Raw genomic sequence first — 22,126 nt, 5'->3', positions numbered from 1 at the left:
CCTTTAAGGATTGGAGAATATCTGCAAAAAAAGAGAGTGGACCAAAATCCCTCCTGAGATGTGAGCAAACCTGGCCACCAACAACAAGAAACGTCTTACCACTGTACTTGCCAACAAGGGTTTCTCCACCAATGTTTTGCTTGGGGATCAAATTCTTTTTTTACTCACTGAACTGGAACTCAATTTATAACATTTGTATGTTTTTTTTGGTTGATCTTCTGTCTCTGTCATTTAAAAAAATACACCTATGATAAAAATGATAGACCCTTCACTTCTTTGTAAGTGGGCAAACTTACAGAATCTGCAGGGGATCAAATAATGATCCCCTGCAGACAGATCAAGCACAGAACCGCCTTCACTAATGTTCACAGATGACAGTGAAAACAGGTACAGGACCTTGCCAATGTATTGTGGAGTCATTGGGAGGAGTACCTTTGCACCTTACCTCAGCGGCTCGCTGAGAGGCTGAGCCATCCGCCAATCCCAGCATCTGGGCGGATCTCGACTGTCAAGTCAGGATCAATCCAGCGTCGACTGGCTGAGTTATGTCAGCCAACAGTGGACTTTAGCTCGCTGTCGGCTGAAAATAGTCACAGGTGTGCAGAACTAACTGCGCTCCTGTGATCCATAGGAGAAGTAAGGTCAAAATAGCTTTGGCCATACTTCTCCTTTATGGTTTGCATTATTCTTCCATGTTCTCCCCCTTTCTTATTTTTCAGGTGTTTCAGGAATATTTTTCTCTTGCAATGTATGGGCTTGATACTTAATCGTTTAATATTTGAAATAACAGATTTCAACAGGGAGCATCATGGTAAACATGCATTGTGGTTTGTTTGTCTTTAAATACATTTTGTCCCTTCCTCACTCTGTAACTAGTCCCTGTAGTCACTCTGTATAGCTAGTCCTATGCTCTTTTCAGTGCATCTGTAATTGCTGGAGCTACACCTATGAATTTTTTGTCTTGTTCATCTTTTTGGTGTTCATCTGTGAAGAGCTGCACAAGTTTGATTAAATATTTCTATGATCTGCAAGATATCATTTGGATAGAGTCAGTCACCATCTGCAAATGCTACGGAGATTGTAAGTTACAGCTATCTCACCACAACTGGACCAGTTCTAAAGATCACAATTTCGAGGCTTAGAATGGGGGAAGCAGCACATTGGTGGTTTCTGACAATGTGGCTATTTTTGGCAAGGACAGTGTGAGATTCAGCTTTAAAAAGAGAGTTTTCAAAGAATTCAGTCCACTCAACAGAATGTGTTTTAGGGCTTTTTGAAAACTTTTATTCATCCAAATCTGAAAGTAACAAGTGTTCTGCCTATGCAGGGGTTGCAAGCGTAAGCATCTTTCAGCCTCCTGACTGTTTTGCACAGATCTGTCTATTCCTCCTTAGGACAAAGCTCCCCATATTTCAGTCTTTTGTCTAACTGGCTGCATAAGTCACCAGACTGGACTTGTCTGCTCACCTACATACTGCTAATTGATTTAGCTCAGGCACACTGTTTTTTCTGGACCCAGACTACCTCTGTGTCTTCACTCTGAAAATCAGTCAGTCATATGCATTTGTCAGGCTTCAAGCTGCTCTCGCAGCACAAAGGAGCAATGATTGACTAGCGAATAGTCTGTTTTCTGGGCAACATACACCTTACGCCTAACATTTCACATATTTTCATGGACCCTTTCCCCTGCTGAAACAGGCACGATCTTAAAGCCTGCCATACAGTTTGAATTACAGTCAATTCCTGAACAGGGTGGATAAAAATCAATGATTTGATTTTTATCAAATTTATTTTAATAAAATGCTTTGTGTAAAAATATAGCTAAAGATTGTTTTCTATTTAGGATTCATTAATTATTTTGTTTATTCAACATGAAATGGATCATGAGGCTGTATATTCTGCAACAGCAAACACTCTTGCACATTAGTGTGATGACCAGGTAGTCTATGACTCAAGGGATAGGGTCTCCGGCCTTGCTGCCCGCCAGGATAGGGGATATCCAAAGAGTCATAAAGAAGATAAAAAGAAAAGGGCGCACCAGCCTCGTGCATTATCCCAAGGCAATTAATAAAAACAATTTACTACTCACAAACATGTGGATAATTATTGCTTGTAAAAGCCATCTATTTGTGGCTATCAGTCCTGGCACCAACAGTCTCCAGATAGCAAAAGGGTGGACATCAGGACTGCTGCTGGCCGATGCATTTCAAAGAAGTACCTTCTTCCTCAGAGCCTGGCAGTAATGGCTCCTTCAGCTTATTATATACACATATACATTCATTAGACACATCCCATGAGAGCCTCAGGCCACCACCCACTAAAGGGGTGGTCCTATGAAGGGGTAGGAATATAGTGACACTTTACCACACTACATAGTATAACCATGATTGAAACATTTAAAACACTGAGTACTAAGCATATTGCGCGTGGATACTACATACATAGACATACAATGATAGAGTATAGTGTAATAGCCAATAGTCCATACCAATCTATATCTACGTATGCTACTGTTGTACATGGCTGGCAACGTAAAAGGGACATCCGTCTTGTTGCTATGTGCTTTGATCACGGCTATCATGCTGGTGCCTGGAACGCACACTGTACTGTTTGTGTTCCCAGGAGGTGCAACTGGAAATGGGCTCCAGATGTCACTTCCTGCTTGTCCATCACAGTGTAAAGAGGATGTCATCCTCAGAGCTGAACAGCCGCTATCTTTGTGTAGACATCCACTAGAGACCAAAGTCAATCAGATGTTATTTGTAAACGTGAACAGTGCTGAATGGGCAATGATGCAGGTCTTTCATATCGCTGTGCATAAACTAATTTGCTCAAAGATATAATAAGGGAGGGGCCTAGAAGCTCTCGTAGGATGTTCACACACACACGAGATGGTATATCTACTCAGCCTTAATCTAGTTTAGTGTACAACAGAAAAATTGCAACAAATGTCAAGTGGCGCACACACACACACACACACACACACACACACACACACACACACACACCAAGAAACACCTATGGGATAGGTAAACCTATGTTCTCTGGTGCATTCAGGGTGCCATTATAGATAGCTGCATATAAAAAAAAAAAAAAGCATAAATTTATAAAATATTTCTACTACATTGGCACATATATTAAAAAAAACAAAAAAAAAAAAACAAACAAACAAACACCTCATACAACTGAATGCTTACTTGTTGTAGTGCTAATGGTATATATTTTTATTATTATTATTATATTCTGCAATATTTACATTTTTGGTAAACTCATGCAATGAATCCAAGCTCTGCAAGCCGAGATTACATGCACTGCATTGATGCATTCACACAATTTCACAGTAACCATGAGATAAAACAAAGTTCAGGAAAATTCCTTTATCCCATGGTTTTGCAAATCTATGTACACTACAAACTGTATGATTGAATCGGTTTTGATATCACCGTTTTACTAACCTGACAGATAATTATTCTAAATCGGAGACCTTCATTTTGTTTGCAAATATTAAATATGATAACAACCATCAAGAATAAAGTCTTACATTTAAAGAGCACCTGTCATTTCAGATTCATCATGGCAGCAGCTGTTAGCGGGCATCCACTCACCTGCTGCCGCCACATCCCTCACCTTGTTGTGTCACTGCCGCATCACCAGCCGTCCCATTAAAGTGAATGAGACTGTCGGTGAGTCAACAGCGGGTCAGAGGATGAGCCGCTGAGGGACAGAGATGACAGTTGCTCTTTAAAAATTATCCCTTTCATGACTAAGCCTATTTTTGAAATTTGGTGTTTACAAGTTAAAATCCGTATTTTTTGCTAGGAAATGACTTAGAACCCCCAAACATTATATATATATTTTTAGCAGAGAATCTAGAGAATAAAATGGCGATTGTTGCAATATTTTTTATCACACGGTATTTGTGCAGCGGTGTTTTAAACGCAAATTTTTGGAAAAGTGACACCTTTCATGAAATTTTAAAAAATCCAAACAGTAAAGTTACCCCAAATTTTTTGTATAATGTGAAAGATGATGTTATGCCGAGTAAATAGATACCAAACATGTCACCCTTTATAATTGCACGCACTCGTGGAATGGCGACGAACTACGGTACCTTTGAATTTCCATAGGCGACGATTTAAAATTTTTTTACGGTTACCAGGTTTGAGCTACAGAGGAGGACTAGGGCTAGAATTATTGCTCTCACTCTGACGATCGCGGCGATACCTCACATGTGTGGTTTGAACACCGTTTACATATGCGGGCGTGACTTCCGTATGCGTTTTCTTCGCTGCGCGAGCTCGCGGGGACAGGGGCACTTTAAAAATTTGTTTGGTTTTTTTTTATTTAATTTATTTATTTTTGTACTTTATAAATTGTGTTTAAATTTTTTTTTTTTTTTTTTACTTTTATTGCTGTCACAAGCAATGTAAACATCCCTTGTGACAGTAATATGTGGTGACAGGTACTCTTTATGGAGGGATGGCGGGTCTAAAAGACCCCCCATCCCTCCTTTACACTTCAAAGTATTCAGATCGCCGAAAACGGCGATTCTGAATACTGTGTACTTTTTTAAATTCGGCGCCATTGGCAGCCGAGTAAACGGGAAGTGACGTCATGACGTCGCTTCCGCATTTACAACAAGAAGGCTGGAACGAAGCCGCTCGGAGCTTCGTTCCAGCCCGCCCCCAGCCGCCGAAGGCAGCCGAACGGACACCGGGCCTGCCGATCGCACGGGAGGCCCGGTAACAGCGGCGGGAGGGGGGGATGTCCCCTCCCGCTCCTCCGGTATAACAGCCGAGCGGCTTTTAGCCACATCGGTTGTTATACACGGGTAGCCGATCGCCCGCTGTAAACAACGGTACCGGGATGATGCCTGCAGCTGCGGGCATCATCCCGGTATAACCCCGGAAAGCCGAGTACGCATATGTGCGTTCGGTCGGCGGGAAGGGGTTAAGATTTAAATAGAGTGGATTTAAATCAAGCCGTTTTACGAGTGATTTAAAAGGGACTTAATTTAAAGCAAATCCACTCTGCTGCCAAATCCGCTAAAATTAGTGCCATGGGTGGCTCTGTCAGCCAAGTTCAACAAAAGTAAAATGTTCAATCTACTTTTGTTGAAGGAGACAGGTGGAAAATTGTCAGCCAAATGAGGATTGCATCCAACTAGATGCAGTTGCTGTTTGGGTAGCCAGCAGGGAAGCTTCATTCATCTACACTGTTTAGCAGGGATGGAGGAATTTATATATGTATGGCTAGCCTTACACAGTAAAAGACCACTCAGCTACAACAGATAGATGTGTCACAACCTGCTGCTATAAGACATATCCCTGGTCTACATCAAACAAAGACCCACAATAATTTAGTTAAAAAACAACTGCACAGGATAGGTTGCTTACCCGGAAAGGTTTGCACAGGATGTTCTGCATTTTATAATGGGCAGAAGAGGAAGCTCCAAATCAGTATTTTACATAGGATTATACAAATATGCTAAGATTTTGCAGTCACATAAATTATTGTAAAACTACCTTCAAATATCAAATTTCACTGAAAATACACAATCATTCACCTTTAAATTATCTGAAAATGTTATAAAATCGCTCATCAGGTATTATAACATCAGGTATTTTGTACGTAATTATATTAAACAACATCTAATACCAGCGTACTGTTTGGCTCATCTTTATTAGTCACTTTTATCTTTCTAGGAAGTAGAATAGCTGCCAAAAATAAGGCAATTTTACGTAGCCTTTACATGCCTGTAAAGGGGTGTGGGAATGCCAAAGAATATTGGTAAAGTGCCCAGCAAATCCTGGTTAAGACTCTAGAAGAAGCTTTTGGAGAATAAACATGTGTAATTCTCAAAGAGATGTAACAGATTCAGCAAGAAATAAAAAAATAAAAAGAAACACACCAGAATAAATGTCATCTCTGGTTTTCAACAACTTCTCTTCAGCACTGTGAAGTCTGAAAGGAAGCCAATGGCAAACAGAATGCAGAGTATAATCAGATAGTCACCTAGATGTGATGTCAAATGGCTAGAGATTGTTTCAAAAAAATAGCTGAGGGAGTGTCACTTATACATGACACGTTACTGGGCTACAATGAAACAAAATACCTGAAATGAAGACAATGCAGACACTCCCCAACAGGTTTCCCTTAGCTATGTAAAAGACAGGATAAACACGAAATGCTTGATAGAATTAGATTTCTAGTAAAGGTCTGCTGTCAGTCACTGCTAAATGTTGAAACAAAAGCTAGTTTGACAACCTTGAAAAGGATAAATATTAATAGAAAGGGGGAAAAAAAAAAAAAAAAAAAAAAACAACATTAAATGAAATGCCCTCTTCAGGCTCTCTCCTCTGCTGGTCACTACAGTATTCCGAGAGCTATATGTGGCTATTGCATGCAATTATGGTATTCCGTATATTCGTTTTCCGCTCATAGCACAAATTTTCTATTTTTCTCTGGCAGCCTGGGTGAAAGAGCCCCAATTAATCAATTGTGGTGTTGCCCCAAGCTTTGGAGCTATTGGGAGGGTGACATTTTGACTCCCAATGGAACCCATGGTGCAAAACTGGTAGCTGATGCCCAAACATGTATCTTGGGATATTTAGACTTTTTTCCCTGATTGCACATCACTTGCCATACTAAGATCCCCATTTGCAGCCTGCAAAATGATAGCCTTAAGCCTCGTAACACACACACACACACACACACAAGATTATTGGACAAATGGTCGATCGATTATTTTGCATGCTTGTCTCATATCGAAAATCCATAGGTTACTAAAGTTACAAAAATTCTCATTAGAAAGAATACAACTTCGGAACACACAGGGACATGAAGGAATTACTCAATACATCTGGAATACAGCTCTTCCAAGGCTAGACCAGGGTGCTGCTGATTTATTGAGTTCTCCTTTCACTATAGAGGAAATCAAACCATGAAGGCACTCCCGTCAGGCAAGAGTCCAGGCCCTGGCGGTTTTACAACCGTTTTCTACAAACAACTTTAAAAGGGATGGTCTAGCCCTATTCTAGACATAGAACTAGATTTCTGATTCATGCCGCTTCCCTGGTCCATCCCAGGAAGCCTACATTACCCTTATCCATAAAGACCAGAAAGATCCCACTGAATGTTCAAGCTATCATCCAATCTCTTTAATTAATGTCGATCTTAAAATTTATGCAAAAATAATAGCAGTTAGACTTCAGTTAGTTATCCCCTCTATCATTAGTTTAGATCAGGTGGGCTTTGTCCCTATCCGGGAAACAAGGGGCAGAACTATTAAAATATTATTTCTTATCTCATACTGTCAGTCACAGAAGGTCCCACTTGGTCTTCTTTTATTAGACGCAGAAAAAGTGTTTGATCGACTGGACTTTCCTGAAAGCAACATTGGAACAAATAGGCTTACCCCTGGTATTAAAGTGATTGTAAAGGATCCTTTTTTTTTTTTTTTTTTTTTTTAAATAAACATGTCATACTTACCTCCGCTGTGCAGCTTGTTTTGCACAGAGTGGCCCCGAACCTCCTTTTCTGGGGTCCCTGGCGGCTCTCTCGGCTCCTCCCCATATCAGATAACCCCCTAGAAGTGCTCTCCCGAGGGGGTTACCTTGCAGGCGCGCTCACGAGTCCAGCATTTGCGTCCATAGACACGAATGCCGGACTTGACCTGTCCCCCGGCGATCGCATCATTGCATTTGATTGACAGCAGTGGGAGCCAATGGCTGTGCTGCCATCAATCTAGCCAATCAAAACACAAGACACCGGCTAGAGCTGGTGTTCTCATCCATGGCGCCTGAAAGAGGGTTCAGGTAAGTAAAACGGGGGCACTGGGGGGCTGCTGCACTGCATAGAATGCATTGAGGCGAAAAACCACGAGGGTTTACAACCCTTTAATTCAAAATATTATGGCCCCGTATTTCTGCCCATCAGCTCGTGTTAGGGTGAATGGCCTACTTTCAGGTCTGGTACCTATATCGAAACGGGACCCGCCAAGGGTGTCCACTCTAGGTGGGGTGGATATTGCTGGGAAGCAATATAAAATTATGCTGTTCGCAGATGATCTTTTGCTTCATATACCATATATACTTGTGTATAAGCCAAGTTTTTCAGCACATTTTTTATGCTGAAAAAGCCCACCTCAGCTTATACTCGAGTGAGGCAGAATCATTCTCCTCACATTTAAAATAACTCTAGCCTCTTACTCGCAGGAACGTAATTACAAGATTTTAACAAGATGGTACCGTTGCCCAGTCCTACTAAACAAGATTAATCCTGCTGTATCAAACCAATGCTGGAGATGTGGCAAATCGAGAGGCACACTTTTACACCTATGATGGTCCTGTCCAGTAAGAACACCATATTGGTCAACTATATTTAAGCTTAGTCATTTGGTCATGGGCAAAAAATGGCCAGAGACCCCAGAGATAGCACTTTTTTCTATGATCCCTGAATCATTTAAATCCATTAAAAGGGGCTTATTCAGCTTCCTGCTGAAGGCAGAGCATTAATTCCAAGACATTGGAAATCTCACATATCGCCAACTCTACAGGAGTGGGTAGCCGAGATGAACCACACTATGTGGATGGAGGAGTTCATTTCTACAGCAAACATAAAACGAATTCAAGTTTAGGGAAATGTGGACCCCTTGGTGGAGTTTCTTGAATTTGATGGCAGGCTTATATAGTGGTCCCCTCTGCTGGATGCTTTTCTACCTGTTCCCCCCCCCCCCCCCTTTCTTTCTCCCTTCTCTATTTTTTTATTTATCTTGACTTAGTTTTTCTCTGAAAAAGTTGGCATTGATAGTACGTTTTTCTTTACTGCATATTACTATATACCACATAGATGGCTATACAACTGTCATTAGTGTTGTTATTCTTATTACAATGCCATTTCTTTCTTTCAATAAAGATATATTAAAAAGGACAAAATACAACTTTGGAAGCGATGTATTGTATTGTATCATATCCTTTCATTTCCAAGCATTCGTGGTCTTGGTCACATGATTTTTTCCGTACAAATAGTAAGAGAAAAATTTTCATACTTGTCCCTTCGGATATTTTCTCATGAACTTTCATGATCAGCTCTCAAAAGCTGTGTACTAATAATTAGATTATCAGAAGATCACTCCAAATCGCAGTACTTTTCATCCGTTTTTTTTATTGCGTGTACCAGCCATTGAAATGAGTCTCAACACTCCTATTGGTGGACAAGTGGATATGTGAAGTGAATACAAGCATTGCCTTTGAGAGACATACTTATCTTTGCAATACCATGTGAAATATTGGCAATATATGGTCTTGTTGGTCTTTTGGTGCAATAAACTGCCCTGTTTTCCTTGTAATTTCTTGATCTATGAAGTCTATGATATTTGTGAAAACCTGCTGTCATATCTAATCAGTTATAGAGATGTACCTTTACTTTCTTGTTAACGCTACCTTAATTTCTCTCGGGACATGCCCTGAGAGATTGTTTCTAGGTTTTGTTTTTTGTGGATAAAATACCTTGAAAACAAAACGTTTTCTGGTTTACTTACAACAGTGTGATGGAACAGCAGCTCCCATGACTGGTGCATCTTTTGGTTCTGCAGCATATCCACAAAATCATGAATAAAATATCCTGGAACAAAAATGCATAGGGTTACTCATAAAGTACTAAGGGAAACAAATAAGAATGTAACTTAAAGGTTTGCCTTTGCACACTTTAGCGATCTTAAATAAGCTTACCATTATTTTCAGCATTTTGTACAATCTTAAGCATAGATCCAGTTGGGAAGAAAGGAGGGCATTGGATCTAGGACTCCTATTGGGCACTCATGAACTAGAACTGTGCTTACTATAAACTGTACACTTATGTAGCAGGTGCCACCCTGCCATCCACAGCCCTGCACCTCCCGCCAGCCGTTACAGGAATGTATACTGGCAGGCTCTGAGGGATACAGAGCCTGTCAGCTCCTGCGGGGGATTTCTCCTTCCTCTTTTTCCACTGTGTAGCGAGCGGCGCTTGCAGAAATCCGTACACCCTTTATGCTCCCTCCCCTGCTTCCTGATTGGCAGGTGGGGGGAAATCAATCGAGAGAGGTGCAGAAAAGGATCCTGGGACATTGTTAGAATATTGTTCCAAATTCATAATTCGGCACTTATAGGTGTTATATTATATTCATGGCAAGTTTGCAAAACATATTTGGTTTTATGATTAGTCATAATAAATATAGTATGTGTGAATGACCTTGATCAATTGATTTGATATGATTCTTCATCTAAAGCTGAGTATTGCTAGAAGTTTCTGGTGTATGAATGACATATAAGGTATCTTGGTATAGAATGTCATGAGAAGACAAAAATAGATACCTATTTATGTAGTTAGATGAATAATACATTATTTGTTCATAGCCTGTTAAGTTAGTTTAGTGTAGTCTCAGTTATATTACTAAGTATTAGGATATAGTTTATACTTAATGTAGTTAAAGTTGGTAATATGTGTTCATATTAGTAGATGTATAGAATGTTACATGTGGGCTTGTCAATCAAACTCCATATGACTCTCTGAGTTAGTATCTCCTTTGGGGGGGGGGGTATAAAAATAAGGGGGCGCCAGTAATAAGATAATAGATTAACAGTGATCAATAATCCATAATCATAGTGAACAATACTGAACAGATAACAACATGAAGTAAATATAATATAATGTGCATCAGTAAACAGCGAGTGTTAGGATCATAGCAGATGTGTTAAACACAGCTGCCTGCAATTAGGTTAGTAGTGTGAAACTAACTGGTCTGTTACCCCATCATATGCATCAACATAGGTGAACACTTAAATATAAAGTGCAATGTGCATCTCCTTTTGTATAGCATATTTCTGAAGTTAGCAGATATGAATGTGTGCCATTCAAGGTTCTACATTTTTGTGGTTATGACGTTCACATGTAACATAAAGCCAACGCTTCCATATTGAAGGGCAGACAGACAGACACACACAGCCACTAGGAGAGATGACGCAGACATATTCACACGAAGACACTGACAAGCTGGAATAGCTGAATTCTCCCAGAAGTCTAAGAACGTCATTTCCTGCTTCCTTTTGGTTACACAAGACAGCAGGCAGCAGCCATAAAGCACACATGCTTTTATAAGCTTATTACAGCTTTATAACTATTTATTCTATTTCATATATTTTTACCTACACTGAACTATTATACTTTTTACATTGTATTTATGATGCCAACTGTGTGACAATAAACTCACACTTTGTTTTAAGTCAGTCTGACTATCAATGCTATTCATTAGGGGTGCAACGGATCGTCACCGATCCGTGATCCGAATGGGTCAACCTGTTCGGATCAGCACACCACGCGATCTGCGGAGCGCTCCGCTGCTTTGGCCTTAGGAAAGGCCGCGGCTTCGGCCTAGCTCTGGAGCGGCCATCCTGGTACACCCGGCGGCAGCCTAGGTGAGCGGCGCGCTGACTTCATCATCACCAGCCTCAGCTGCAAGCAAGCAGACAATCGTAGGGGAGATGTGGATATTACAGTGTGGGGAGATGTGGATTTTACAGTGGGCGAGATGTGAATTTTACAGTGGGGGAGACCTGAAGAACCACCTTACCAAGACATCTTCCTTTGGGCCTCATTCGCAGGACTGGTGAGCGGGCACTTGCCAATCTTAAAGACACACTTGCCCACCCTAGAGACACTGTAGACAGACAACGTTGCCTTACTTGTGCCTACACCTGTAGATATATTTACACGCTGCTGAGCGGTCCTAGTATCGGTCTTACTTGCCAGGGTAGACCAAGTAGAAAAAAATAGCTGCACACCAACATCTGTCCAACAATTTTATTGAAAGAATGCCACCAGGGCTATGACAACAGACCAAGGGGTGACAAAGTTACATACATTGTGCTTCTTAAAACCGGGTTTAAAGGAGCACAATGTATGTGTGAAACGTTGTCACCCCTTGGTCCGTTGTCATAGTCCTGTTGGCAGTCTTTCAATAAACCTGTTTGATGGATGTTGGTGTGCAGCTATTTTTTCTACATGTTCACGGTTGCGAGCCAGAGCTAGCACCCAGCCCTTTCTCTTTGGTGGATTATCATACTCACCTGGAGCAGTGATCAGTTTCATTGTTCCTTACTTGCCAGGGTACTGCCAGCATACTGCACATCACTTTTGCCTGCCAGGATATTTTAACATACAAACAGGATGCCAAGTGCACCAACGCCAAGTGCGCCAACGCCATTTTGAGGATCTTGCTGTTTCTCCTTTGATAGCAGTGATTTGGTGGTCCTAGAAATTGTCACTAAAGAGGAACTCGAACGATACTTCTAAAGTTGAAAATTTACATTGTGGCCTATTACCTTACATGTTTATTGCCTGGGTCTGTGATTTCAGGATTTGAGGGAGACTGACCATTATCAAGCAGACCTGTTTCCCTTCATGCCTGAGTGCATAGGCTATTTTAGAGCCATTTAAGTTGTTTAACTGTACTGTTTTGAAGTCTGCGTTTGATTTATACCAGGGATATGCAATTAGCGGACCTCCAGCTGTTGCAGAACTACAAGTCCCATGAGGCATAGCAAGACTGACAGCCACAAGCATGACACCCAGAGGCAGAGGCATGATGGAACTTGTAGTTTTGCAACAGATGGGGGTCCGCTAATTGCATATCCCTGATTTATACCATTATAGATCAGAGTTTGTGTCATTCTTAACTATTGAGTCTCCCATTGAACAAACTTCCTGGTTAACTACAGGTTGTGGGTTTCTACTTTTGCTTACACTTACACCATTTGCTAGTAGTGCCAGAGGGGCTGAGACTGTTCTTGGGGTTGAGAGGCAGAGTACCTTTAAAATAATTACTAGTGATTTTATAATAAGATGGCTTCTGTAAGTAACCTGTACTTTTACTTCTCTTTAGGTTTAATGCACAACATGCAATTGCGACCGAGTGTTGAAACCCGTAATCGCAAATGATCATTGCCCCCTAATAGGTATGTAGTACCCTTCTGGGTTTAGGAAAGGCTGCTAGGTAAATTTAGTCTGGCGCCACTGTAATCAGTGAAGCAGGGATTGGACTAGTTAAGGGCTGCTCAGGTTTTCACAGGCTGCTATTCTGCTACACCCCCCCTGTATGCTAAAGATTTCTAGAACATAGTGGGAGGATGGGCAAAGGCTACAGTCTGATTATTTATGAAACTTCGGCAAATCCCAGGGAATGTGTGTCCAGAAGGTGGGAGAGGGGTCCATAAATCTGCTTAAACCCCTTTTTTTAAAGAAGTAAATATGATATACTTTCCCATCTACTAATGCTAGCAGCATAAGGATTACAAATAATCAATGTTGATTGAGAGAGCGAAGTTCCACTTTAAGTGGCAAGGGGGGATTGCAGCATGCTGGTGAGAGACAGCATTTCAGGATCCAGCCTTTAAGAGACCCCTGTTGAAGGGCCTTGCCCTCCTGGGCAGAAGCCAGGGAAGGAGTCTGTTGAAGACTTCAAGGTCCCAGCTAGGCTTAGCTGGAGGAACTAAATGAAAAGTATCCCAGGAATCCAAAGGGGTCAGGAGAAATCTCAGGGGAGGCGAGCCGAGAAGGAAGCTGTGGGAGAGAACCCAAGTTGTCCAGAGGCTGAGTGAGACTTCAACTCCCTCACAGGGAAAGAGCCTGGTGATTATCTGCAGGAGGCAACTGATGATCCTGTGGCCAAGTGAGTACAAGACCCCAGTGCTGCAAGAATGACTGTGTAGTGCCTGAGTCTCTTGGAAGAGGACAAGTCACAGGCATCAGAGAGTCTGTGGAACCATTTGCTGGGGGAAGGGGGTGGAGAACATCCAGAAGTGTGCCAGTGCAACCAAGCAGGGTGCAATACTGTTAGGTGTCATAAAGGTGCAGCGGAAGGTGTCAAAGAGTTGGACAAGTGCAGCCAGAAAGTTAGAAGTCCTCGAGTTCTGTTTCAGTTCAAGTTCTGTGGTAACCCATGCTCCTTTTCCCCAGGGGAGGAAATAGGCCCAAACCACCAGCAGCTTTTTGGGGGTGTGCTACAGGTACTACAATGTGCCCCACTGCTCCAGCAACTACACCCATTACTGAGGCTGGGTTCACACTAAAGCGAATTGAATGCGGGACCCCCGCATCAAATTCACAATAGCAGGAGAATGTGACCGGCTCTCTACGGAGCCAGTTTACATATCTCCGATGCGAATTTGCACAGGAGCCCTGTGCATCTTTTGGTCCGTTTCAGGTCCGAATTCAGCCCAAAATTCTGGCTGAAATCGGACCTGAAACGGTGAACCAGGACGCACAGGACTCCTGCTGGGAGCAGCATCGGAATCCCGTGTGAACCGAACCTTAGATGGCACCACCCTTCCCTGTCAGCAAAGGGGAAGCACAGAGTCTACATCCTCTTCTGCCCAGATTCAAGGGTCAGAGGAAAGTGAGGAAGGAGCAAAGGAAAAACAAATAAAGTGATAATTATGAGCCATCCCTAAGGATATCTAGGAAGGGCAGAGGCAAGAAAAAAAAAAATTTATATATATCAATATTTTTTTATTCCCCCCCCTCCATATCTAAACAGTCTAGATGCAATTTAACTTATGACTTTACCCATAAAGCGCTGCTTTTTTTGGTTTTTGTCTCTAGTCTTCCATTCTCTGGTGGTTAGGCATCTGCACTGGGTTATCGTCCTTTTTATCCGGGTACTATATTTACACATTGGGCTGACAGCTTTTAGCGCTTGAGAACTTGGTGTGTACCATGGAGATCACGATAAGTCTAGTAATCACACCAATTGCGGTTCTTGTAAAATGGCACATTTACAACTTAGAGCTGGGGTTAGCTGCACCGTACTGGATTCACTTCTGACACTGCTGTGTGCTTTTGAAAAAAAAAAAAAAAACGGATATAGAAGACATCCCATTTTCATTTCTGCCATGGACATCATTTGTCCAAGCATTCGATAACACCACAACATGTGCACCGTGCGCAGCCACACACACACACCCCTTACTCCTTGGAACATTGAAAAGTCTACAGCACGACAGAGGTGCTAAACTTGTGCTGGGCCTGCTGTTTTCTTTTGCACTGACACACATTATCGTAAAATGCCTCGTAATAAAAAAAAATAAATAACATTTATTATTAATAATAATAATAATAATAATAATAATAATAATAATAATAATACGGCTTGCTCTATTTTTTTTCCACGACAAACATATCAATGCACCAATGTGAACTGCTCCCACACCTTTTTACAGGTCCTTGCGTGGGCACGTTGTGTTGAAAATGTATCAACACATCTGGTGTGAATGGACGCCAAGAGCAGCACTGAATTCATTAGATAGCTTCATAAGCTTATGCACGGTGGCCAAGTGGTTAGCACTTCTGCCTAGCAGCACTAGGGTCATCAATTTGAATCCCAACCACGGCACCAACTTGAAGTTTGCATGTTCTCCCTGTGCTTGCGTAAATTTCCTCCTACACTCCAAAAGACATGCCAATAGGTTATTGGCTTCTGTCAAAATTGGTCCTAGTACGAGTATGTATGAATGAGAGTCAGGGGACCTTATATTGTAGGCTCCTTGAGGGCAGGGACTGATGCAAATGTACAATATATATGTAAAGAGCTGTGCAAGTTGTCGGTACTATATACAAGTACCTAAAATTAAGAAAAATAATGCTGCCGCTTAAGAATATAAAACACACTACCACTGTGTGGTGGTGCTTTTTTTTATTCCTCACACCAAGTTTCAGGGTCACCAGTTGCTCCAACAAGCATCTAAAAGGCATTTATGACATTTTATTTAGCCAGAATACTATTTTGTACTGTTATCAGAAATTTGTAAATGAGAAGACATTCAAAAGTTTAGAAATAAGAATAGTCTTTTGACTTTAAACAAAGGACCCTTTGATGAAATGTGAATCTCGTGAAGGAGATGTCACTAGGAAGAACAGACACTCAAGAGGATACTAAAAGACTGCTATTGAAAAACAATATAGTGTTCGATATTAATTAAATTGTGTTCAGTATAAATATTGTATGTTGTGAAAAGCAAAATTAACAGGAGCATTGTACAGAATATAAAACTCGCAGCCATCTTCATTTTTAAACCTTAAAGTGTTACTAAACCTAAAAACGTTTAATACCTTAATGCATTGCTTGCATTAAGGTAACATTTTTTTTTTTTTTTTTTTTATCTATTGTCCCTGTGCCCCCCCTCCCTGTGTGAAGGGGAAAGAGGCGAGAAGAAATCACTGCATCTTTTCTCCCCTTACACTGCAGTCGAGCAGCAGCAGGAGCCATTGGTTCTTGCTGCTGTCATTGGAGGAGGAAGGAGGAATGAGGAATGAGGAAGGATCGGGGCCACTCTGAGCAATACCACTGCTCACAGCAGGTGAGCATAACATGTTTGTTATTTTAATAATTTTTTTTTTTTATTGAGTTTAGTAACACTTTAACAACTAAACACTACTCCATACCTTAAGACCATGGCTTTTTCTGACACTTTGTTAACATGTAAAAATCTGTATTTTTTGCTAGAAAATTAATTAGAAAGCCCAAACATTCTATTCTATTTTTTTTTTTTTAAAGCAGAGGCCCTAAAAACCAAAATGGTGGGTGTTGCAATTTATGTCACACGGTATTGCGGTTTCTCAAATGCAATTTTTTTTCCTGGAAAAAAAAAAGTTTTGCATTTTAATGCCCAAAACCACAATAAATATAATACCCAATCGTTTTGTTAAATGTAAAAGTTGATGTTACGGCAAGTAAATAGATAGCAAACATGTCACACTTAAACTCTGAAGGATGTCCCCTCTTGCTGCTCGTAAAAGCAATTCAGCAGCTAATTAGCCACTAGGATTGCTTTTACAAGCCAGCTTCCGGCTGAAAAACACAATAGCAGAACGATGCCTACAGCTGCAGGCATCATCCTGGTATAACCACTCAAAATCCAGCAATGTAGCGGTCAAGTGGTTAATACAGCTAAATATGTGCCTACCTTTTCTTGTTAAATAAAGTGGTAGTAAAGTATTATTAACTCGTACCTACAGGTAAGCTTATAATTAGCTAAACCAGCCATTGGCAAAAATCGCATGAAAAATCTTACATGCTGGTTGTACCCAATTTGTTTGATGGATTGACTTGGGTACAATCAGCCTTCCCATAGTTTGAATCTCAGCGGGTCTCTGCTGAACCAGCCGAAATTTTGTACCTTCCATGGCAAGCTTAACTACTTACGGACCGCCCGCCGCAGTTTTACGTTGGCTGTTTGAAGGAGGATATCGTTGTTATGGCAGCAGCTAGCTGCCATAACCCCGGTATCCTCATCTTCAGCGAACTGTCCGCTACAAGATAACAGTGGTCTCTGCGGCGGATTCGCCGCAGAGACTCCCACCACAATCCGGTGCCCTCCACAGCTTACCGGAGTCGACGGCGGAGGCGATCGCGTCCTGTCTCCTGTCAGGTATGGAGATGAGTGAGGGGAAGATGGCCCCACCCGTCTCCATACAATTGCTGGGCGGAAGCGACGTCAAAACTTCACTTCCGCCCACAGCTCTTAAAAGGGCCATTTTTTTTTTGAAATGACAAATTAATTTTTTTATTGCATTTTAATCTAAATATGAGATCTGAGGTCTTTTTGACCCCATATCTCATATTTATGAGGTCCTGTCAGGCTTCTTTCTATTACAAGGGATGTTTACATTCCTTGTAAAAAGAATAAAAGTGACAATTTTTTATTTATTATTTTTTTATTTTTTATTTTTTTTTAAAAACAGTGCAAAAAATAAAAGGTAAAAGATAACAATTTTTTTTTTTAAATGCGCCCTGTCCCGACGAGCTCGCGTGCAGAAGCGAACGCATACGTGAGTAGCTCCCGCATATGAAAAAGGTGTTCAAACCACACTGTGATCGGTAGAGAGAGAGCAATAATTCTAGGCCTAGAACTCCTCTTTAACTCAAAACATGCAACCTGTAGAATTTTTTAAATGTCGCCTATGGAGATTTTTAAGGGTAAAAGTTTGTTGCCATTCCACGAGCAGGCGCAATTTTGAAGCGTGACTTGTTGGGTATCAATTTACTCAGCGTAACATTATCTTTCACTGTATAAAAAAAATTGGGCTAACTTTACGGTTTTATTTTTTAATTAAAAAAAAAGTGTATTTTTTCCAAAAAAAGTGCGCTTGTAAGACCGCTGCGCAAATACAGTGTGACAGAAAGTATTGCAACAACCGCCATTTTATTCTCTAGGGCGTTAGAAAAAAAAAAAGTATAATGTTTGGAGGTTCTAAGTAATTTTCTATCATAAAAAACTGTTTTTAACTTGTAAACAACAAATCTAAAAAAAGAGGCTCGGTCCTTAAGTGGTTAAACAAGCATTTAAGGCCCCTTTTACACGGGCACCGTCAGTGTAGCCACGTTAAAAACGTATCAGTTCTTATCCGTTGCTTCATCCGTCATCTGTTCCGTTTTCATCCGTTAATATACACGTTTACATCTGTTTTTTCATCCGTTTTTGTATCCGTTTACAGCAGTTTCTTTGCATTTAAGGAAATTACCCAGAAAACCTTGCTCCACCCATCCTACATTGCCATGCATGAACAATTTGCCGACTACTTTCTATCTCCATCAGAAGTTTCATTGCAGTACCAAAAAATTATAATTAATTATTATATATATATATATATATATATATATATATATATATATATATATATATATATATATATATATACATATATACACACACATACATACATACATACATACATACATACATACACACACACTGAAAATTTTAAATTATTAATTCATTAATTTGGATATTTCATTGTGTTTTGATAGCATAAAAAGACACAAAAGCACATGATATGTTTGAAACAGTTTTAGTTACCCTTTTAAAATAAAGGTTTTTTCACTTTGTTTTTTTGTCAAAGTATGAACTTTGAATTATTTATTCAAAATGGATCTTAACTGATCGGACGTTGACGGACATTGTCAGTTAATATCCGTTTTGACGGATCTGGACGTAGCTTTGTACGTTAAAAAAAAGGATAAAAACGGAAGCGGAGGTTAACTGATGGTAACGGATGGTCATCCGTTTGCCCATAGGAATGCATTGTCGTCCGTCGACGGATGGAAGAAAAACAGATAGACGGTCCGTCTGTGTGAAAGGGGCCTAAAGAAATGTGGGTGGCCCCACTGCACGGCTGGATTTTTTCTTTCCTGTAGTTGGGCTTTAAAGGGATTGTAAAGGCTTGTTTTTTTTTTCTATAAAAACAACAACCATGTTACACTTGCCTGCTCTGTACAGTGGATCTGCACAGAGCAGCCCAGATCCTCCTCTTCTCGGGTCCCTCTTCGGCTCTCCTGGCCCCCCCCCCCCTCCTGTTCAGTGCCCCCCACAGCAAGCAGCTTGCTATGAGGGCACCCAAGCTGAATCACAGCTCCCTGTGTCCATTTAGACATAGAGCCCCGACCCAGCGATGGCCCACCTCTCCCCTGATTGGCTAGCTGACTGATTGACAGCAGCGGGAGCCAATAGCACTTCTATTTTACGCTGGCAATTTGTTGGGGCAATGGCTGCTGTTGGTGCATTATTTCTATTATTACATTGTAATATAAAAGAAAATAGTTCAACTCAACATAAAGCAGAATCAGTGGGAGCCCTGAGCTTGTCACGTCGCCCACCATCAGATGTGGAATCAAATACTTAATTTATAATACATTTGTATCATGTGATATTTGGTTGATATTCTGTCTCCATCATGTAAAATACACCTATGATAAAAATTATAGACCCTTCATTTCTTCGTAAGTGGGCAAACTTAGAAAATCTCCAGGGGATCCAATAATTAATTGTCCCCACTGTGAATCAGGCCCCTACAAGGCGATAGATGGATTTCTTGCAGTGCAGTATTGCAGGAAAATTTTCCAACATTCCTGTTCGATAGCAGCCGATCATTAGAATAACTTTTATTGTGCGGAAACAGCCACAGATGGATCGAAATGCAGATGCTCCCTCTATGGCCAGCTTATGGCGTTTGGCACACTTTGCGGATACAAAGGAAGTCATGCAAACCAGTGGTTCTCAACCCTGTCCTCAAGTACCCCCCCCCCCAACAGGCCATGTTTGCAGGTTTTCCTTTATCTTGCATAAGGATGAGCTCCGGCGTGTTCGCACACTTCACGTGCAGAGCCCGCCAGGAAGTCGGCGCTGCGCTAATCACAGGCAGTGAGACATTCCCTGATCTCTGCAGCCGCACATCGGGACAATGTCTCACTGCCTGTGATTAGCGCAGCGCCGTGGCGACTTTCTGGCGGGCTCTGCGTCTGGAATGTGCGAACACGCCCGAGCTCATCCTTAATCTTGCACAGGTGATTTAAATCGGAGTCAATGGCTTGGTATTTTGGACAGCTATTTTATCCAAGCGAATATTCCCAAAACATGACCTGTCGTGGGTACTTGAGGACTGAGGTGGAGAACCACGGATGTAAAGGAAACTTTCCAAGCTTTAAAAAGAGAGGATGATAAGTACGGCTCACCTATAGACACAGCGACCAGCCAATGGGAGAAGCGGGAATGTGTGGAGATCAGGTCCTCGGCCATCTCTGGGTGCAGGTAGAATCTAAAACACAGGAAAGGTATATGATTACACACACACACACACACAATACCACCACCGATAGGAAGGATGATAAACAAAGGCAGATCTATGCGGTCCATGTTTGCACGCACACATTGCAGTACATCAGCCTAATCATTTGAAGAAAGAAAAGCAAGGAAAAGTCTCTGCCTCTTTTTAGAAAAAAAATAAAAAATTGGCAAAACTCGCCACATAAATAAAAAGCAGCGCGTTTTGCCTACGGGTCAGGAACACATGTGATTTTGTGGACCCAGGCTAAGTCATGACCACAGACACTATGTCGGGGCTCGGTGACCCCAGGAAGTTGTGTGCTCAGGGGACACCCCTTGGCATGTGACATTATTCTCACCCGAGCAGCGCCCAGATCCCGGTGAGCAGGCTGTGTGTGAATGAAGTCCAGATGTTCCTCCATTTCCAGGGGTTCCGGAGAGCGGAGCCGGGAGTGGGAATCAGCGTGCCCAGCCGCCTATTCAACAAGCGGAATGAGAAGAACGAGGCTCCGGTGATGAGGAGTCCGGGCTCCATGGAGCGGCGTGTATGTCACTCTGTAAACAATGTTATACAAGGATAAGTGATGGGCGCGGACTGTCTATAGGACTCCCGCCTATTCCATCTCCATGGTGACGGACGGGAACCCCCTGTCCTGTCCTCTCCGCTGCTCTGCTTCCAAACTGGGAGCGCCCCTGTCACCGGACTCTTCTCCCCCTCAGTAGCGCACTTCTCTCATGGACTGCAGGGGGCGCTGTGCTCGACAACCGAGCATCTTGTGTAACTCACTGTGTTGCGTTATACAACTCACGTGTCACGTGGTGTACACACACTCTTAATCCCACCTACCCTTTATTTAACACTATACATGCCGGGAAACTCCCAGCCCTGCCTGAGGAGGAGCAGCAACTGGTGCCAAGATTATAGGAGAAGAATGACCAAAGCTCTTCTGTCCATACTTTTCTTGTGGGTCACAGAAGCACACTTACTTTTGCCCTCCTGTGACCCAGAGTCAGCTGACAGCGGATTATTGCCCTCTGTCAGCTGACATCACAGAGACGCTCCAGGTTCTGAAGGGATCCCGACCATATTGTAGGGTTCCACCCAGCATGACAGGCAGCTCCACCTCTCAGCATGCGACTGAAAGGCAGAGCCAGCTGTGCCCAGCCCACTTGTAAGTAAGGATGACCTCAGGCGTGTTCGCACAGCCCACGTACAGAGCCCACCATGAAGTTGGCACTGAGCTGAGCTAATCACAGGCAGTGAGACATTTCCCAATGCGCGGCTGCAGAGATCGGGAAAGGTCTCATTGCCTGTGATTAGCGCAGTGCAGTGCCGACTTCCTGGCGGGTTCTGCATGTAGGCTGTGCAAACACGCCGGAGCTCATACTTACTTGTAAGCAGGTGGATGTTGCTGCAATGGTTCTCCCTGGGAGGGAAGGGTTAATGCTGCTGGTCAAGATTTCCCAGGCTTTTTGGGGACGTAACACAT

General features: G+C 42.0%; 1 protein-coding gene across 1 annotated transcript in view; it reads right to left on the bottom strand.

Annotated features, from left to right (window-relative positions):
* TLCD2 (TLC domain containing 2) overlaps positions 1 to 21,419 on the bottom strand; it is a 57,029-nt gene extending 35,610 nt beyond the window's left edge. The window contains exons 1-3 of the mRNA XM_073616630.1: positions 20,996 to 21,419; positions 20,546 to 20,628; positions 9,542 to 9,624 (exon numbers count right to left, since the gene is read on the bottom strand). Of these exons, the coding sequence (XP_073472731.1) occupies positions 9,542 to 9,624; positions 20,546 to 20,628; positions 20,996 to 21,171 (342 nt within the window). The 5' untranslated portion in view covers positions 21,172 to 21,419. The remainder of the gene's footprint in view (positions 1 to 9,541; positions 9,625 to 20,545; positions 20,629 to 20,995) is intronic.
* Positions 21,420 to 22,126: the final 707 nt, after the last annotated feature.

This window comes from Aquarana catesbeiana, linkage group LG02, assembly GCF_042186555.1.
Source record: "Aquarana catesbeiana isolate 2022-GZ linkage group LG02, ASM4218655v1, whole genome shotgun sequence".
Lineage (NCBI taxonomy): Eukaryota > Metazoa > Chordata > Amphibia > Anura > Ranidae > Aquarana > Aquarana catesbeiana.
Note: the sequence above shows the minus strand (reverse complement) of the source record. Positions and strands in the feature narration are given on the sequence as shown.